The sequence below is a fragment of the Nymphaea colorata genome, chromosome 11 (assembly GCF_008831285.2).
Source record: "Nymphaea colorata isolate Beijing-Zhang1983 chromosome 11, ASM883128v2, whole genome shotgun sequence".
Lineage (NCBI taxonomy): Eukaryota > Viridiplantae > Streptophyta > Magnoliopsida > Nymphaeales > Nymphaeaceae > Nymphaea > Nymphaea colorata.
In genome coordinates this window covers 19,342,908-19,362,956 of record NC_045148.1, presented here as the reverse complement: position 1 = coordinate 19,362,956, position 20,049 = coordinate 19,342,908, and the positions used below count along the sequence as shown (strand labels likewise).

The 20,049-nt window shown below is 40.1% G+C and overlaps 4 protein-coding genes across 5 annotated transcripts; 3 read left to right on the top strand and 1 right to left on the bottom strand.

Moving 5' to 3' along the window:
- Window positions 1–1,771: 1,771 nt before the first annotated feature.
- LOC116264191 (uncharacterized) lies at window positions 1,772–4,064 on the top strand. Of its 2 annotated transcripts, none has more exons than XM_031644273.2 (3): window positions 1,772–2,026; window positions 2,559–3,598; window positions 3,864–4,064. In XM_031644273.2, exons 2-3 carry the CDS (start codon window positions 2,706–2,708, stop codon window positions 3,982–3,984), a joined length of 1,014 nt encoding a protein of 337 aa, XP_031500133.1. In that variant the 5' UTR covers window positions 1,772–2,026; window positions 2,559–2,705; the 3' UTR covers window positions 3,985–4,064. The 2 variants fall into 2 exon arrangements, with proteins under 2 accessions (XP_031500133.1, XP_031500134.1); XM_031644274.2 differs by lacking the exon at window positions 1,772–2,026 and adding an exon at window positions 2,043–2,176.
- A 2,933-nt stretch (window positions 4,065–6,997) lies between these two features.
- LOC116264190 (isocitrate lyase) lies at window positions 6,998–10,057 on the top strand. The gene is made up of 3 exons (XM_031644272.2): window positions 6,998–7,094; window positions 8,232–9,834; window positions 9,938–10,057. Exons 1-3 carry the CDS (start codon window positions 7,065–7,067, stop codon window positions 10,030–10,032), a joined length of 1,728 nt encoding a protein of 575 aa, XP_031500132.1. The 5' UTR covers window positions 6,998–7,064; the 3' UTR covers window positions 10,033–10,057.
- An 858-nt stretch (window positions 10,058–10,915) lies between these two features.
- Window positions 10,916–14,066, bottom strand: LOC116263633 (probable serine/threonine-protein kinase PBL7). The gene is made up of 5 exons (XM_031643366.2): window positions 13,337–14,066; window positions 12,449–12,630; window positions 12,091–12,280; window positions 11,479–11,870; window positions 10,916–11,361 (listed from the first exon to the last, which is right to left on the bottom strand). Exons 1-5 carry the CDS (start codon window positions 13,470–13,472, stop codon window positions 11,086–11,088), a joined length of 1,176 nt encoding a protein of 391 aa, XP_031499226.1. The 5' UTR covers window positions 13,473–14,066; the 3' UTR covers window positions 10,916–11,085.
- Window positions 14,067–18,183: 4,117 nt separating this feature from the next.
- LOC116264192 (early nodulin-like protein 1) lies at window positions 18,184–19,676 on the top strand. Its single transcript, XM_031644275.2, has 2 exons — window positions 18,184–18,506; window positions 18,950–19,676. Exons 1-2 carry the CDS (start codon window positions 18,314–18,316, stop codon window positions 19,411–19,413), a joined length of 657 nt encoding a protein of 218 aa, XP_031500135.1. The 5' UTR covers window positions 18,184–18,313; the 3' UTR covers window positions 19,414–19,676.
- Window positions 19,677–20,049: the final 373 nt, after the last annotated feature.

The following is a 20,049-nucleotide window of genomic DNA, read 5'->3' as shown; positions in this document are numbered from 1 at the left end:
AGACCAAACACCAGCCTGACCTCTTTATGTGTATTCATTCAGCTTAAATCTTCTCAAACCGCTTCCAAGATGCTTGTGTGGGCATATGACCACACAGCTCCACACAAAAAAATAGTTATTTGTGCGTCCATTTTCTCCAACCATTTGCTCATTGCTGTATTGGTGCCCCAACGTTCATTTGATTAGTGCTACTCAATCGTTTCATCATCTGTTTGAAGGATTCAAGATTTCTGAATTAGTATCCCTCGAATAAAATTTTTAGCTCCCTCATTAGAGCTCAATTTCAGGTGAGTAAAGCCAATCTCAAGTTCAGAGTTTGAGCTAAGCTCGAGGTGGGTCTTAGAAGGGTGGAACTGGTTCTTTTAAGGGCACTATTTTAAAAAAATGTCATTGCTTTAAAGGGCATAGAATAAGTAAATAGTATATAAATGTAAGGCAATTATGTAAAAATAAAGAGAAATTTTGATTCTGGTGTGGGCAACTGCCCACACAAGCCTATAATATGTAACTCGGGTCAAGCTAAAGTATTGTCAGTCTCGAGCTGCTTAGCTCGAACAACGGCTAGGTTTTTGTTCACGAGCTTAAACAAATCAATCTCGAGCTCCAACAAAATCTGTCATTGTCCAGCTCAAACTCGAGCTCCTATTTTGAAAATGTCTTTAACATTACTTAGAGAACCAAATCCATTGGGCATGCTGCTGATTTGGCGAATCGACCAATTTGCCAAAATCTGCTGGTTCAAATGGGCCAAAAACTAGTTTTGGAATAAAAAAAATAATGAAAAAATGTATGAGAATTAATTAAACAATAAAAACGCTGTAACATTTTTTTGAAAATATTCAAGAACGAGCTTGTAGAACTCTTGAATCGACTACCACATCGAGTCATTGTACGCCGATTTCGTGTGAATTGGATGTCATCTTCCAACAAATATAGATAACAAAAGAAGGGAGTTCTTAACGTGTGGGGCGTGGTTTGTTGGGAAGCACCATGCAAACAACGTCAACGCCTTCTTTATAAAAGAACATGCATGCCAACCCAAGGCTCATGCAAACGCGGATCTGGTGAAAGTATCAGATCCAATTTCTTGAGAGCTCGGCCAAATTTGGGTGAGCGTGATGAAATCTCGTTAATTTGATTTTTTTTTTATTTGAGGATTTAGGGTTGTTTTGGATGTCTTCAAATAACACCCATATTATATTATGTTTCAGTTCGCATGTCGATGTTTTTTTTTTAATACAAAGAATCGACAACATAACAATTCAAAACAAAAACTAACCACCTACCAACCTTTTTAACGGTTGTGCCAATTTTCTTAAGAATGAACTCGGCACAATTCATTCCTAGAATCTGAAAACCAAATGTTGTGATCGACATTCTATCTTTACATGACCCACGGATCTCTATGGTTTAGATTTTATTGCTAGGTCACAGGTTTGAGTTAATGGAGCTATTCATAATTTGGGGCGTACAGATGCGTTCCTTTATATAAGAAGGACGTCATTAATTTTGATAGAGGAATTGGATCTGAATTTGGAGCAAGAAGGAAGAGAAATAGATCGAACAGGTGGGTTTGAGTCCGGGTCCGGATTTTATCATGATAGACACGACGTACCGAATTCAGGGGCATTTTCGTCCATTTGCCGACTCCCGCGAAAACGGGGGCGGTGGCAAGTGGTAACATCGTTCTCGTTCCCCTCCGACGGAGGAGAAAAGAAATCGCAAATTTCCCGGGAAATGTTTTTTTGTGGACGAACGGCCGAGGATGGATCCGAAATGACCGTTAGGCCGCTCCACCTGCCCGAAACGTCGTCTTCCGCAGCTTCGCTTTACGATGTTCGGGTGAAAACCGTTGCCTTCAATTATATTCTTCCCCCCATTCATGTCGTCCGGTCTTTTCCTGCTCGTAAATCTTCGCGGCATATCCGTTTCTACGAGCTTCTTGCTGAGAGTGGTTTCAATTTTCCTGTGCATGATTTTTGGTCGTTGAGATGAGTTCCGGCTTGTTGATGTTGCTGTACGGGAGGTAAGTGGAATGTTTCTGATCTTTTTGTTTATGTTTCTTAACCAAACAAGAAAAAAAAAACAGATGATTTTGTTGGTCTTGCTTTCCGATCAAGATGAAGATCTGGAGACGGGAGCTTCCATTTTGCTGATTTCGTTTGTCTTTTTTTGGGTATGATGTTCGAATACTTATGCCAATGTCTGATGGACCAATTTTCAGAATGCGTTTTCTGCAAATTTCGTGTGCAATTTTTTTTTTTTGTTTCTTGTGATCGAAGGAACCAGAAAATCAATATCAGAGAATGGCTTCTGAAAAGAAAATATTCTTCCGTTTCTCAATTGCTTTTAGTAGATGGATTAGCAATTAAGCTGCTTCTTTTAGAAATCATAGCACTTCCTTGTGAAACGTTGACGAATACCTGTTGCTCTCTCTGTCTCTTCCTCTGCATGCAAATGCTTGACGTAGATACATATTTTTTAGAAAACTATGAATTCTGAGTTAGCCGGTTTGTTCATTTCTTTCGAGTTTTCCTGATGGTTGTTTTTCGATCTAGGGTTCCTCCCATCTACCAATGGATATGACAAATTGTGGTATCACTAACGAATCAAACTCTCAACTTCGTGAAGCTTAAACAAGACACCTTCGTGAAGCTTAAAACCTTGTTTAGGAAGGAAATTTTCTAACCGGAGTGTTGTCAACGATGGAAACCATTAATGGTGATGTTGGTCGGAGCGTGAACAAGCCCATTGCACCCACCGCAAATGAGGAAGATGTCTTGAGCTCAGACAAGAAACTGAGGAGTCGGTCTAAGGGCTCCATGGGAAAGGCCACAGATTCTTCTTCGTCCCCCTCTTCTTCGAGTAGTGGATCTGAAAATGAATTCCAATTGGAGGCAAGTAAATCGGAAAATGCCGTAAGCCAGAAGCCTTCACATACGTCGCCTCCCGAGCACGATCAATCAGAAAAAGCCTTGACATCACCACTTGAAAAATCCAGTGAGGGGAGAAGAGATGACTTGGGAGCGCAGCCCGGATTAACACCGGAACCCATGGGCGATGAGCAGAAGAAATCAATAAAAGATGGCGTTCTTGATGGTCTACCAATGGAACCGCCGCCGGTCCAGGCGATGGCGCAGGCGGACGATGGTGACATGTATCGAATCCCATCCTCTGTTTTCGCAAGGACAAAATCTCATGCACCCATGGAATGGAGCATGGCATCCAATGAGTCGCTATTCAGTATAGGGGGTTCAAGTTTCTCGAGGGACCATGTATTTCTGCTAGAGAAGTCTGGTGAGCTTGACATGTTCACCTTGAATGCTCTGCAGAACTGTTCAATTCCGACAACGCCGGGTTCAAATAATGCGGGGATGATGGGGTTGGAGGAGCCAAAGCCAGTTAATGTTGATGCAAATGATACTACACGTGATGGAGGGAAAACGCAGAAGCAAGTGACTATTGCAGGAGAAATGCATGTTGCTGATCATGGTGGTGAAGAAGAAAATTTACCTGTGTCTTCTGCTGCTCCCCAGTCACCAAGTCCTAGACCTTCTTACTGTAGCAGTGCAAGCGCAAAATCTTTCACCTTTCCCATGTATGCTCTCTCTCTCTCTCTCTCTCTCTCTCTCTCTCTCTCTCTCTCTCTCTCTCTCTCTCGCTCTTTGTGGGAAGTGTCGCGAGTTGGATGTGTCTTCCCTTTCTTAAAAATAAAAATGGACTATGAGCAGGATGGAGCCTTCGGATTTGCGATCTGTTGAATGCTCATTGTTCATCTTCATCTCAAGTAATAAAAGCTCAAGCCGACCCTGGCCTGATCATATTGATGGCAGTGATCTCACTCTTTTATTTTAAATTTGCAGATTAACAGCGGAAGAAAAGAGTGGCTCTGTGAAGGTGGAACCAGATCCTCCCCAACAGCCTATTCCTATCGAACAAACAAGCTGGTTTTCTTGTATATACTGTTGCCCACGCTGCTGTTGACAGAAAACACACTCACTTGTGTTCCCATGAGATTTTATGTCTATGAGCCATGTGAGAATATGCCCATCGATTTTGCTTAATTCAGGTTGCTGCTGCAATTGAACTGAAAAGGAAAATTTCGAAATGGGTCTTCGTGGCTATTCATGCTGCCATAGCTCATTTAGGTAGTGTTTCAATTGGTCTGATGTTTCTCTTTGGCATATCCAATAGGAAGAACCAGAAGTTTCCACGGCCATCTTTTGTTGCGGATGCTTTTGAAGTTTGAACTTCGTTATAGTTACATGTGCGAGTGGAATAGCTACCGTTTCTATTTCTAGGGGCATAAACATTGGTACCATCTTTTCTTGTTTTCATCTTTATATACTGATGAAAATAGGGAAAGTAATTTTTCAGAGATAAAGCAAATGGATGTGCCTGGGAAAGATGAAGATCTAATTATCATTGTCTGCTCCGTGATTATCATTTTCCTTTTTTCTCGAAAATACTATTACAGCGTGGTTGATAATTGATAAAACCTCAATCCTTTTCTCCTTTTCTCTTGCTTAAAATTTCTCCAGGAATTTAACTGTAGGCCAGGATACTGCTCTATGAGTATTCTACATGCAAGGAAAAATGTGAGGATCATCACGAGCCGTCTGGTCTTCTCAAATGATGGTTTTAGAGATGCTATGTTACATTTTATATAATGAAAATAGAAAAACTTCAGAAGTGCTTTTGAAATAAAAAATCATATAAATCTTTTGAAGAGGAGCCAGTTCATGTTCGGGTCATGGTTCATCTGTGCGACCCTTCATGTCAAGGAGCCAACTATGTGGGAAGTGAGAGGATCGCACAGAACGGTTTCACTTCAAACTTGGAAACTGCTTTTTTCTCATTTGAATCTCATTTTTTTCTCCATCTTCCATATAATCGAAATCAGACCATGCCATTCACCCTGAGCTACAGGTGCACATGACTATGGTTCTTCTGCCCTCACGTATACTCTGCAATGTTTTACATGTATTCGTGTATTAACGGCAGTAGCTTGACAAGAAATAGAATGGACTAAAAGTCATGGACTTGAGCCACCAATTGTTCTTTCTGATGCTATTCATACGACAGAACAATCAACTTACTTTGGAGATTCGTCTCCTTTTAAATCAAAAGAAAATCTAACCTGGTGGTGCTCGAAGTAGCCTTCCTCAGCTCCGCACTGTTTGGGGAACTACGTGCACGCATTTTTCTTTCGTTTGATTTTTCAGCTAAATTAGCACAAGATGCAACTTGGGTATCAAATTCTGTCTCTTTCAACTTGAACCAATCCCAACAGCTAGGTTGATGGAGCACTTATCCACGTAGTCTGACCAGCTTGCAGAAAAGCCAGACACTTTCGCCAGTAAGCCCCTCTTCACCCTTTGTGGATCAAAGGCTTCACTGATTGCGCCAATGTCAAACAATATAAAGGAGCTGCCTCAAAATATGGATCTAAATACTCCCCAAGCTCAAAAGATCTAACAAGATAGAATTAATAAACCAGCTACCCCATTTTCCCAATCTTCTATTCAGCAGACTGCTGCTGGCTAGGTGCAGTTTAAAACCTTCAAATTGAAAAGGGTATCCGTCTTCTCTGACTAAGGCAAAAATATTAGAGTAATTTTTTAGGTTGCATCAGAAGTTTTTATATCGCAAAGCATAGGACCTGTTAGACATGAGCTTTTGGCAGCAAATGACGTGAACTTTTGTTAGAAGGTCCACCTCAGACATGAAATTACCTACCCTTTTTTATGCGTTTGATCACTCTGGATATGAAATCCATATAACCACGTGGCATGCTTCTGTTGATGTGGCAAATGATTTATGGTAAAATATGTGGTTTATCAAACTATGGATCCTAGGTTAACCTAAGATCTACACTTAAGATCTTTACTTTATTTTTTTGCATTGAGAAAAGGTAGGATTTAAGATAGGAGGAGTGAGGATCTGATCTTAAATCTACAGTTCTCAAATCATGAAGATCTTAAATCTGATGCTATCAAACGTCCATTTAAGGTTTAAACAGTATTGTTCCTGATGATGATATGAGCACCACATTGGTTCCGCAATTCCTCAGTATGTTTTTGAGTACTTTTTTCCTTTTCATGAAAGACCCTGTAATTGGTGGGCTCTAAACCTGATGAAACCCACTCTACACGTTCTCTGTGTTTATCTGTAATATACTCGGCCAGCGACTATCGCAATCAAATCCTTCGGGGCAATCATTTAACTTTGATATTAATGGTTTTTCAGAAGAAAGAAAGAGAAGAGAAAGCTTGATGCAATACTTGGGAGGTGGCGTGCGTATCTCTACAATATTATGTGTGGTCTCGGCATAGAAAACCATATCTTCTAGTTAGGATTGCGATCCAAAAAAATTGGGAAGGTATGGTCCAGTAGAAGTAGCCATGCACCTTCCCCTTTTTTTTCCAAGAAAGAAAGAAACTTTTCTGGGCAGATCTTTGTCCTGAAGCAACCACAAGGCAAGCGTGTTGAATGGTGGATAGTAAAGGATGTCAAGACCTCAGCGTGAATCAGATCTCCTAGATTGAGCTTTCTCGTTCCTGAATAATGGCATTCAATTCCAAGTGACCTTCAGTATCAATAACCCGTCCTTTCAAGCCAAAATGATGTGTTTAAACCGGGGTTTTCCTTAAACAACAGGATCATTTCCTTCTGTGTATGACTGCTTCAAGACCTCAATGGATATACAGTACACTCGTTAACTAGAGGTTTGCTACCATTTACATTGCAGAATCATAATGCACATAGGAATCTGACTCCTGATAGGACTTTCATCCGACTAACTGCCAACCATTTATGGGAAGCCCCTGGAGGCCCCTTCAAACCTTCTTTTGCCATTGGAAAAGGACAAGACGTTGGTTACAGATACGGTAAAGGCGACCTTGTCAGAAGATTGTTAGGACACCACACGGAGATTGTCTATTTAAAGGTGAAGTTTTCAGAAGAAAACGAACGTGTTCGATTTGTCCCTTTTATATTATCGACAGAGAGCCCGCAGGTCCGATTCAGCGGGAAAGGAGTACTCTTTCAATTTGCTCAATTCCATGGCGCCTGCGTTCTCTGCTCCTTCTTTGGTCATCTTCTCTTCTTGTTTTGTATATTTATAAGCTACTTATTAGGAAGAAAAAGAACAAAACTTATGAGAATTTTGTCCGTTATGTGCTTTCCTTCCTTTTAACCAAGCACGCAGAAGCATGTGTACATCACAAATAGTGCATGCAACATACACACACTCGCTTTCTAGCTCTTTATTGCTACTGCCCTGTCTGGATGGAGAGAAAGTAGGGAAAATGAGTGGATGGAAAAGAAATGATAGGAAAGAAAATGGAGGGAGAAGGGAGAGGAAAAAAAACAATAGAAAGAAAAGATGTCACATGCCTTTTGTTTCCATTACAACCTCTGGAGGGATTGAATTTACATTTTATCTTTCCTTTCTTTTCCCTCCCCCTCCTTCCATTTTCTCTCCCTTGCATTTGAACAAGTTTTTTGTGTTTCTTTTTCTTTCCTTTCTCTTGATTAGTCAACCAAATACATGAATGACTGCCTTTTTTTTCTCCCATTCTCTTCCTTTCTTTGCATCCAAAGGAAGCATTAGTTCAACTGAATATGTATTTTCATAAAGAAGGTTTTAATGTTTTGTTGTCACTGATATTGAGTTTTTTTTTTTTGGAACAAAAAACCTACATTTAGGTTAAAAATGATTAAAATGAAAAACACTTGGAAAAGGTATTTATTTTTTAAAATAATGTTAAAATGAATTTAGCATATTTTTTTACCATTTTTGTCTTAAGTTAATTTACCTTCATTTCTATCTTTATTTGGAACCTTGAATGCTTCTTCTTATGTCAATCCTCGAATCGCTAATGCCTGTTGTACCGTCTTATATATGTATGACCACACGGACAACAAGACATTTCTATTATTACTAAAACATCATGTTAATCATTTATCTAGTTAATTGATTATATTGTCCTTTGAGTATATCATTTATTTTATTTCTATCTAATTTTACAACAATTTTACCCAAAAACCCCACCATTTGAAACTGGACAACCAAATCCGTGACAAAGTTATGATCATTCGACCACCAAAGACTGCACGATATAGGGCTCAAAGGAAAGTAATATCAACGGAAATAATACATTTTTGAAGAGTTGTACTAATTGTGGTTACTTGGATGCAATTTGCTGACAAAATTATATATTCAACAGATGGCAGAGGAGGAATGGAGATTTGAAACGGAGGTTGCGGAAGTTGAGAAATGGTGGAACTCAGAAAGGTTCCGGCTAACTCGCCGTCCATATAGCTCAAAGCAGGTGGTGTCTCTTAGAGGCAGCCTGAAACAGAGCTACCCATCAAACGACCTAGCAAAGAAGCTGTGGAGGATCCTCAAGACCCACCATGAAAACAGAACTGCTTCAAGAACTTTCGGTGCACTGGACCCAGTCCAAGTAACCATGATGGCCAAGTATTTAGACACGGTTTACGTCTCAGGGTGGCAATGCTCTTCCACCCATACTACAAGCAACGAACCAGGGCCTGATTTGGCTGACTACCCATACGATACAGTCCCTAACAAAGTAGAACATCTCTTCTTTGCCCAGCAATTTCATGACAGGAAACAGAGGGAAGCTAGGTTGAACATGAGCAGGGAAGAGAGACAGAAAACACCATTCATAGATTATTTGAAACCCATAATTGCAGATGGTGATACAGGATTTGGAGGGATAACTGCAACTATGAAACTCTGCAAGCTGTTTGTTGAACGTGGAGCTGCCGGCGTCCACATTGAGGATCAATCTTCTGCAACCAAAAAATGTGGTCATATGGCCGGAAAAGTTCTGGTTCCAACTAGCGAGCACATTAATAGGCTTGTAGCTGCGAGGCTACAGTTTGATATTATGGGTGTAGAGACCGTTCTGATAGCTAGAACTGATGCAGTGGCTGCTAACTTAATCCAGACCAATATAGACACTAGAGACCATCAATTCATATTGGGAGCCACAAATCCCAATTTTAGGAGGAAAAGCCTGAGAGACGTGTTAGCAAGAGCTGCAGATGAAGGTAAGTCCGGGGAAGAGATGCAAGCCGTAGAGGATGAGTGGTTAACAACGGCGGAACTGAAAACCTTCTCCGACTGTGTCAAGGATGCAATCAGTCAGTTGAATTTACCAGAGACAGAAAAGATAAGGAAAACAAATGAGTGGATAAGGCTATCAGATTATTCTAGGTGCTTGTCCAATTATGAAGCTAGAGAAATAGCAGAGAGGCTTGGTATGGCAAATACATTTTGGGATTGGGATTTGCCTAGAACTAGAGAAGGGTTCTATAGATTTAAAGGTTCTGTATTTGCCGCCACAACAAGAGCATGGGCTTTTGCTTCCCATGCAGACCTAATATGGATGGAGACATCAAGTCCTAATGTCCAAGAGTGTACTGAATTTGCACAAGGTGTGAAATCTCGTTACCCCGAGACCATGCTAGCCTATAACTTGTCACCATCTTTTAACTGGGATGCATCAGGAATGAGTGATGAAGAAATGAAAGACTTCATTCCAGAGATTGCTAGACTGGGCTTCTGCTGGCAATTCATCACATTGGCAGGATTTCATGCAGATGCATTGGTGACTCATACCTTTGCAAGTGACTTTGCAAAGAGAGGGATGCTAGCCTATGTGGAGAAGATACAGAGGCAGGAGAGAGCAAATGGGGTTGACGTGCTCCAGCATCAGAAATGGTCAGGTGCAAATTATTATGATTCTGTGCTAAAGACAGTGCAGGGTGGCATTTCTTCTACCGCCGCCATGGCGAAAGGTACGGTCACCATTTTGCCGCTTCTGTTTTTTTCCCCTCAAGTATGTTTGTTCTGACAGTTCGATCTTTGATTGGTCTGTACTTACACTTGGTACATCTGCAGGAGTTACTGAAGAACAGTTCAAGGAAGCACCAAGGGAAAGAGATTTGGAGATGACTGAAGGCAGTGCTGGTGTTATTGTCCATTCAAGGATGTAGGAACTTGAAGAATCCATGTTTCTTTCCAGTGTGCAATAAATAAGCTTTCCTTTTCTTTGTTGTAACCTGAGGACAAGTAATTTTCACTACTTCCAATAATGAAAATATTTACTTGCATTCATTATGCCAAGAGGTTTAGGAAAACTTGCCGTAACATATGAAATATGAAGGTTCACTGTGCCGCTGATTACACGCGTGTCGCACGCATGTGCATGTGTGAGAGAGAGAATGAGAGAGATGAAGCGCAATTTTTGCATTTACAACATGACTGTCCAGGATATGAAAATCGCATTCGTGGTGGTGTAAAACCATGTCGCTATTAGCCAGCACCTTGACCCCAGGCCTGTGCCTGGAAATCAACTTCGGTTAACAACACAAGGCTAAGAACTTATAATCTAACAGAAATTTACCCATGCTTCAATTCACTTGTGTATGTTTAGAAAAATAAATAGCCTATCCTGTCAAGCCATTGTTCTTATTTCACTTTTCTCTATTTTCTATATGGGTTCAGGCTTACTATAGCATTATAGCATGCATTTAAAAGCGTGCAACTTTTGTGACTTGCCTAGTTATGAAGAACATCCAACAACAAGGCATACTTAAGTTGCAAGACTTATTTTTCAGGCAGCACAATTTAATCCAACAATGCTTAATCATCTAATCCAACAACTTTTTGTTATTCAATATATTATGTGGCTCTGTGCCTTGCAGAAATTTAACCAGGTGACTTGGTTACGAAATGTGAGCTACAAGATACTATGACTCCATAGCCCATACCTCATAGATATGGAAAGAAATGACAAACGCAAGCTGCAGTACTATAAAGCTATAGATATTGATAGGAAAACATATATCGATTCCAACATACTAAAATTTGTACGGATACTATACAAGTTCTGCACGTAGGCAGAAGCTGCATTTCTTTTGAAATTAAATTGATGCCTTAGGCAGTCATCAAATACAAGCTTCTTTAAGTTAGAGCGGTAAAAGATAGCTTCCATTGTTCCATTTATAGCTTCTGCATTGCTCATCCCCAGTGGTGCTTGAGCCTGATCAAGATTCTTCATTGGCATCAGCAATCCTGGGGTTCTCAAAACGAGAAGAATAGTGCTCACTAGTTTCACTTGCCTCAGGAACATACTCCTGTTGTGCTATGTAATAGAGAGCAGTAACCACATCACTGATCAGAGGACGAGCACTGGCTTCCTCTTGGAGACACATGGCAGCAACAGCAACAGCTTGATGGAGACCCTTGATTGGAAATCTTCCTTGTAGCAGGGGATCAACAATTTGAGCATACATTTTCCTCTCTTTAAAATATGGTTGGGCCTTCACATTCATTAGTTGAAGTCATGATATGAAGAAGGGGAGAAGAAAGAAAAATAAAGCCAAATCCTTGCCACCTGCAACATCGTGGAACACAGTGATTGGAAGAGGGAAACATACCCAAGTAACAAGATTCTGCTCCTTTGGTGGTCTTGAATTGTCAATGGCTCTCCGTCCTGTGATTATCTCAAGAAGCACAACACCGAAGCTGTAAACATCAGATTTGTTTGTCAACTGCCCAGTCCTTGCATACTCTGGCGCACAGTAGCCATATGTTCCCATCACCCTTGTTGAGACATGACTATTCTCACCAATTGGACCAAGTTTAGCTAATCCAAAGTCAGAGAGTTTTGGATGATAATTTTCATCCAGTAAAATATTCGCTGCTTTAAAGTCACGATAGATTACTGGAGGATTGGCCTGGTCATGCAAATACTCCAAACCCTTGGCAGCGCCCTCTGCTATTCTCATCCGTATGTTCCAGTCTAGAGGCTCCTTATCTGGTGGAACATCTGCATTACGAATTTGAGTTTCCTAATTATACAGTTATAAAATTGTGCCACTCATCTTGTGTTGAAGGCCACTTGAAATATATAAAAGGAAGATAGTATGTGAAGGCAGCCTAAGAAATAATCTCCGGACTTGGGTGACAACATGATCTGGCTAAGTGAAGTTTTAAGAGGCCCTCTCAGCAAAGCAAGGCCCAAAAGGAACAGAAGACTTGGTGCTTACTGAAAAGATGATCCTCCAAAGATCGAAATGGCATGTATTCATATACCAGAAGCCTTTGATTTCCATCTGAACAATATCCTATAAGTTTGACAAGATTTGGATGGTGAAGCATGCTAAGCATCAGAACTTCAACGAGGAATTCTCTGTTTCCTTGCAATCCATTCCTATCGAGTTGCTTCACAGCCACATCCTGTAAAACAAAGAATATCCATTATGAGACTGCAGTTTTCGACTGGAAATTTACCAAAGGCAACCTAACTGATTACACTGAAATGTGGCTGAACTAACCGCAGTGATGAGACGGAGGTTCACATCTTAGCTAGCGAGCAAGTGAAAGACAAAGAGAGAGAGAACTTACTTGACCAGTGGTCTGAAGATAACCCTTGTAGACTCTTCCAAATCCGCCTTCACCAAGAAGACAGTCAGACCTGAAGTTTTTAGTTGCTGCTGCTAACTCACGGAATGTGAACGTAGTTGCAGCAACTTGTTCATTTCCGATTCTGAGTACCTCGTCTGTGAGACCCTTCTCTGCAGCACCGCCTGGATTGTTTACAACTTTTGAAATTATGCACCATCCAAGGCTGCATATAACTATTTCTTCACCTCATGAGTCGAGTAACTTAACTATAAGACGAAAAATTATGTCTACATCGAATTTTCCTCAGGCTTATCTCTTTATTTGGCTTTAGAACACAGAGACAATGAATCCATGAGACCCAGACCGAAACTATGAAGTTCAGAACCAGCTGACAAGAGGGCAAGAATATGTAAAAGTGTGACTGTCAATTTTCATATCCACATCGCTCTCATTTGGCAAAAGATACACGACCATTGCAAATGAGTTGCCCCTAGATAACTTTAAAAGATGTGGTCATCATGTTTTTTACCATGGAAGCCATTCTACACTCTATTTACTGAAAAGTATATAAGCGCCTTTTATGTGGCTTGGGATTGGTGAAGCCATGAGAGCTGGAGTTTACCATATTTTTGATGTTCTGACTGCAACGGAAAAACCAACGGCTCATATTGCACAAAAGACCATAAAATTCAAGAAATTTTGTCAACTTGGTTTCATACAAGGCAGGAGTACAGTGGGTTAGCAAGCATAAAAGCATCTACATGTTTCGGATTTTTTTCTAAATGTTTATAGCAGACCGTCTAGTATGGTATTAGGAAATAAGTCTATATACACACGAAAGTAAGTAAATGCATAAGGAAGGTAGCATTCGGAAGCAAATTGACTCACCATATCTGGTATGAGTATTCTTCACTAACGTGGCAACTGAAACCACTTGATTTCGTCGCCCTTTCTTCGATGATTTTCTATGGCCATGTCTCAGGCTCAAACATGGGAAGCAGTTCATGCGTTCTCCCCCTCTCATGGCTTCACAAACTCCAAACCTCGATCCCTCCTTATTTGTTTAGAAGACCAACCGAGGCCTATCTCCTCAGCAACAATTCATCATAGATCAAGGTGGCTGTGCTACAGAAAATAAAACTGGTTTTCTACAAAATGAAAGAGAAACTTAGAGAACGAAACTTGGTTTGTCACCATCTCGAGTCCAGAAACTGTTCGTTCTGTCCAGTTGGGAGTGTGCATTTTCCCAACATAGATTTTGGGGAAGAATGGACGAAGAAATTACACAGGACGGGAACTATGAGAAACAGACACAAAGAGAGAGAGAGAGAAAGAGCAATTCTACAATAAGGGACAAACAAGTGCTTGAAGAGATCCAGAAGAGAAGTTGACAGGAGAGAATGGGTTGGAAAGCCCAACTCAGAGGAAAGAAAGGGAGCGTTTGGCTAGTGACAGGAAGAGAGTTACCAGCCGTTAGTTCCGCTGGACCATCCGATACACAGAAACACAGACTCCCATTTGGAGATCTTGACAAGAAGAATTTGTTCGAAGTTCTGGGTGTTCTTGGTAGGCCATGAGAGAGAGAAGGCGTCTCTTAACGAGCAGAATTTGAATTATAGCCAACAGCACGTAACGGCCACGCGGTTCGTTTGTAGGACTAAACTAAGCCTTTGCATTGACGGTGAGGTGGCCTGCTCATCGTTCTTGCTGTGCTGTGCCCTTAATTGGGCATTCATCTGCCTGGATCTTCCTATCACTTTGCTCGATCCTCACTGTCACTGCTCCATTAGCAGGTACTAAGAGCACAAGATGCAAGAACTGCCAAATTAAGACCTTGAATCAATCTCAAATTCTATCACCTGTGCTCCCTGAGTTTCGTCATTATGTCTTTTTGTAAGGTTTGGTAAGAAATGAAATGTAAAAACTGCCAACTTAAGGCCTTGAATCAAATTCAAATATATCATTTTCTTGGTTCCAGTTATCTCATGGTGCTGTTTTTGTAAGTCATTCGATTTGAATAGGATATACTCTTATCGATATTTTTTATAATATTTATACATTCGGATTCGAATATAAACAAAAAGGAAAAAGTTATATTTGAATCCGAATCTAAAATTCGTTTTCATAATCTAAATCCAGTCATAATTTGATTTTTACATTTATATCAATATGTAAATCGGAATCAGAATTTTGAACCAAATATGGTCGATTTTTAAATTAGAAAAACGTGGAACATAGAATATTTATTTAAAATTAAATCTGATCATATATTTATGTATATTGGAATCTGATCAAATAAATTACTCTGAAGTGTGTATCTTGGGGCCTTGACTTGGTTTTAAAAGTTAAACCAACCTGTGAAGGTGCCAAAGGCTCTTGCTGGACTTGTCGCAAAGGTCGCCTCATCCCTTATGCTCATCTTTCTCACACCTCAGAGCTCATTCTGATATTGTTTTAATCAAACTGCACAATTTGAATTGAATAGGTTTGTCGCACCACATTCTTGGGTTCAAATTATTGTCACAAATTTTGTCTTTAGTATAAAATGGCAAGGTTGGTCTCCAAAATATAATATGGTAAAGTTGAAAATCTCGGTAAGTTTTTTCAAAAAAGCTATTAACTAACAACAAAATGTGAAAATAAAAAACCAGTAATTAAAAATGTAAAATACATGAAAAAACGAATAAAACGTGAATAATACGCGTTTTTCACTTTTTTTTTTCATTTTCATTTTTTTTCTAAAAAACAAGTTTCTCTTTTTTGGCTGACTTTTTTCCATGCTTTTTTTTTTAAATAAAACCTGTTTTCCGTGACAATGGACTTCACATTAAAGATTTCCTGTAACTATTAGAAAAGGACATCCACAAATCTTTTAGGCACAAAATTTTCTTTTAAGGGAATTGACTATGATGAATCTAACCATGTTATTTTGCATAAAAGAACGCACAGATGAGTTTCTAGCGAGCGCCAGAGCAGTTTTATAAGCGTAGGGAATAGTGGGAATTCTTCAGTATGACTGAGTCTATTCCTAAACAGTTCATTGGTCTTCATGTTGGACAGGACTTTGATCAGTGAAGGCTAAAACAAAAAAGGTCGGCACTAGAAGGATTCGATTATTTCAATGACTTTTCAAATGTCATACAACATGAAAATGTTATAATGAAATGATATCAAACGTGCTTTAAGAAAGGAACGGCCCTTTATGCACAATCCTTTCAGGAGTTTAACAACCTACCATTCGTAAGACTCGAAGGCCTTCTAAACACCAGGGTCGTAGGTTGGGTCCGGACTTGGGTAGGAAATGAAACATTCATTATATAAGAGCGTCGTGATCCCACTATTTACGGTCTAAGAAAGTCGCACCAACAACAATGAAACAAATGATGCACCTTCTACGTACCTTCATGTCCAACCAGTTATGCTTCACCGCCTAAGGTTATACACAACCCTTCATCGTTGCAATTCCAACCAAAGGTTCATTTTGCTTACTTTGTTTTCTTTTTAATGTGACACTCCTCTCGTCACCATCTTACTTTCTTCGGCCCATGCAGCCGGGTGGTTGCTTGTCCGCCATAAGCCTAAAGGAGCAAAAGGGTGTCTAGATAACTTAAAAATAAAGAATGCGTGTGGAAATCAACGAGCACAAGGAAATGGAGTGATGCTTTTGCAATGGGCATAGATCTCATTCATGACAAGAGCAATGTAAGCAAAGAGGTTTGGAAGAAAGCTCAACTTTACTCACATAAGATATGTTACAATGATTCAAATGCCGACTATTCCAAACATAGAATCTCCTCTCCAACATGCACTGAGGCTAGTGAGAGAATACTATGTTACAAGTAAACATAAACCAAAGATTATAAGCGAAAAGGAAAGTAAAAAAAAAAAAAAAAAACTTACTATTAATTAAATTTCAAACTTTCCTCCCCACCGTCAGATTTTCAAAATTTTATTTTTTACTCTTGCCCGGCGACGGAAAATTCATGCCTGGTTCGCCTTTTCTGAAAGAACTCATCAGGGATTCAAGTCTAAAGCACATCAAGTTTTAGATTTGGATTCGGATTTAGCAACCTAACCCGCATACTGAGTCCGGGTCCGTGCCCCACTGGGAGATCCCGTTACATGTATCCAGCTTTAGTGCTAATCGGATCTTAGCGACCTGTCCAAAGTTTTTGTGTCAGGAAACATTTGGATCCATTAGCTTTTTCTTTTTCACTTTTCCTTTGTAGTCAAATAAATTGGCGTAGATTTACTTTGGCTTTTGATCCTCTAGAAAAGATGTAAACATGCTTCCGTTTTTGGACATTCAGTTTTAAGGATTAACTGCCAAGAAAATCTTGTTCTTGAGATAGAAATAAGGAAAATGAAGAAAAACGGAAGAACAGTGGGATTGACGTGAGCTAAACTTTCTGCAACTGAAACAAAGCTTCTAGCTTCAAGCATGGCTTGTTTCCGCGGCAAGTGGAGCTAAGCCCAAGTTCAAAAAGAAATTAAGCTAAGACGGGCATTTTCAATTATTGCAAATTAAACAGCGACCTTGTAACACTAAAATTTTGCCAGTAAAATATTCGATAATCTTCACGAAAACCACTTGTACTAAAGTAAGTTTTACACTAAATTAATGATCATAAACAAGTTGGCATGTTGATCTTTTTTTTCAAAATTAATAACTTTTAGCAAGAATTTAAATGGTCTAATCTTTCTCTGTAATGTAAGTGATTTGAGTTATCCCATTTTCTCGAAAACAAGTTAAGATGTTGGTTTTTTGTCGATTAGAGCAAGGGCATTTGTCTGTGATAAGTACGTAATATATGTTTGATGCATGCTCCTAACAAGGAAATCGAGCTCTCATGGGTTGAGCACATACAATTTCAGCCCGACTAATTTCGGGTGAGCGCAAGCTAATCCTACCCTCCGAGTGAAGGTTGAAGTCTCTTTCAGGGTCTTTCAGGGTCTAAGGCTGCTTTGGGTGTCTCGGAGTGATACCGCTACTTCAACTTGCACATCACCGATCTTAAGCATCGACTAAAACTAACTCATTTAACAAACAAGTCGAGCTCTGCCAGATCTTGAGTTGCTCCACTATAATTGTGCAGCCCTACCCCTAGTATAAACCCAAAATGCAAAATGAATTTGGTCTTCTAGGGAACTTAAAACTTATGAATGTAACTAATTACCACATATCAAAATAATTTGGTATTACCTAATCAGACTTGGATTTGGTTTCATATTTGGACATGCAGGAACTCAAACTCCAGTTCTAGTTTTACATGAATTTGGATTAGGATCCACTGAAACTGGATTTTTTTTTATCAGATTTCATCAATTCAATAAAATGTAAATCGAATCACAACCTGATTGCAATCGTGTTCATATTTTTGTTCTTCCACTCAGCACACTGAATTCAAGTCAATAACAGAAAATACCTTCAACTATTTGCATCCCCAACTTTCAAAATTCAATTCGTCTCCTTATACACATACAACTGAAAGGAAAAAGTTATATAAATAAAGAATTCAACAAACCCAAGAAGGAAGGTATGCATATGCTTTTAGTTGAAAAGCAAGTTATTCGGGAGGATGTATTGAAAAAGCAGATGCTAAAGCACCAACGCCACACTCAAAAAAAGTTCCCGTATTTTTGGCAAGGTATCCTCACCTTCTTGAAGGATAGAACAAGGAATATAGAATAGTTGTGTCACACTTCACCAAATTGAAAATGCTATAAGAACGCTCACCTGCAAAGTCGTTCACTCAGCTTCTAGACATCAGTCCTCCTCCTCAAGCTTCCAACTTTCCCCTCAACTCTTGGCCCTTTTGCCCATCCTTGTCACCGAATTCCTCGTTCTGTTCATAGATCAGAATAATGTCTCTGACATTTAAGAGAGCAAGACATGCAGCTTTCCTTCTCGGTTTATTGTTGGTCCGCTTGAATGAAGCGACTGCGACGGTATTCCAGGTTGGGGGCTCAGAAGGATGGACTGTCCCCAAGGATCCCTCGACGCAGCCCTACAACCAGTGGGCGGAGAAGAACAGATTCCAGATAGGCGATTCTCTGCGTGAGTCGCTGCTTCCATTTGCTTTAGATTTGACTATTTCATTTAACTCTGCTTATCTCTGGATTTCCTATATTCATCTTGGTTAAATAAGGATAAACAGAAATGAAAGTGGAACAGTACCATGTAGCAGAGTTATCAGATAATTTTCTCCCTTTCTCAGGGTGAGGAAGGTAGAATATTCTTCAGATACAGAGATGGCATGATTAGCTACTAGGTCTTTTATTTAACTTTATATAACTGTTAATATCAGAATTGACATCTGAATTAGAAGTTGAGTTTGTTATATATCAGAGCGTTGTTGGGCATCTGGTTCAATGTGACCATAGCAACTGGATTCAACCATCTAAAAAGATAGCAATGGATGAAGGACTACTGTTGTTGGTCGCTGTGGAACTCAAAGCTAGAGATTACTTGAGAAACTCATATTTTTGGTCTGCGTGCAGTGTTTGTCTACAAAGCAGGCAGCGACTCTGTGCTTCAAGTAAGCAAGGATGACTACAGCAACTGCAACACAGCAGCAGCAATCGCCTCCTTCACTGATGGTCGCACCACGTTCACCTTCAACCAGTCGGGCCCTTACTACTTCATCAGCGGAGTCGAGGACAACTGCAAGAACAATGAGAAGCTCGTGGTCATAGTGATGGCTGACAGAACCAAGAAACCCTCCACTCAACCACCAGTCTCGCCTCCTGCTGCATCGCCTCCTGCTACTTCACCTCCTGTTGAGTCACCTCCTGCTCCTTCAGGTGTTGCTGCTCCTGCCCCTGAAGCTAGCAGCCCTCCAGCTTCGCCGCCAACTGTGGAAGTGCCTCCTTCTGGCAATGGCGTCTCTTCTATCAAAAAAAGCAGCAAACTGGCGGCAATTCTCCCAGTCTTTTTGGGCCCTCTTGTTCTTAGTGTTATGTGAGAGTGGGAGTGGCTGTGATAGGAGTCCTGGAATCCTTTCATTCTTATTGTCAGTTTTTGCTTGTTTGTGATGGATGATGGTTGAGCCTTTGTGTCTGTATTATTCTTTGATCTTGTGCCATTTATATCTGGTTTGATCTTTTTCCTTTTTGAATGTCTATCCTCCTTCTAGCGGGATTGCTGATGTAATATACCATACAGATTGACTGATTGATTGTACTTAAATTGTTCAATAAAATGTAAGAACGTCTATTGTTTTATTAATTTGGCCCACTTCTTTTCGCGGACAGTTTTTCCGAAACATGGAAACTTCTCACAAACAATCCAAGTTTTCTTCTTTATGTTTTCCTTCTGCAGAAAACGAAGATCCACTCTAATACCTATAATTTCATCCTGAACAGTGTAAAACTCAATCTGAAGGCACCTTCAACCCCGTGAACTATTTAGAGCCAGACACTTTAGCAGATTACTGCCAAGTGCAGTGACAAGCCAGCTACCAGACAGGACCCCCTTTCTAGGTACAGCAATCCTTCGGTTCATCTGGCTATGAGTTCTATAGGAGTTTCACCCTTTCACGGGCCAGAATCGGAGAGCCTTGATAAGGTAGTACCTCTTGTGCCTCAAACAGCAAAATTCA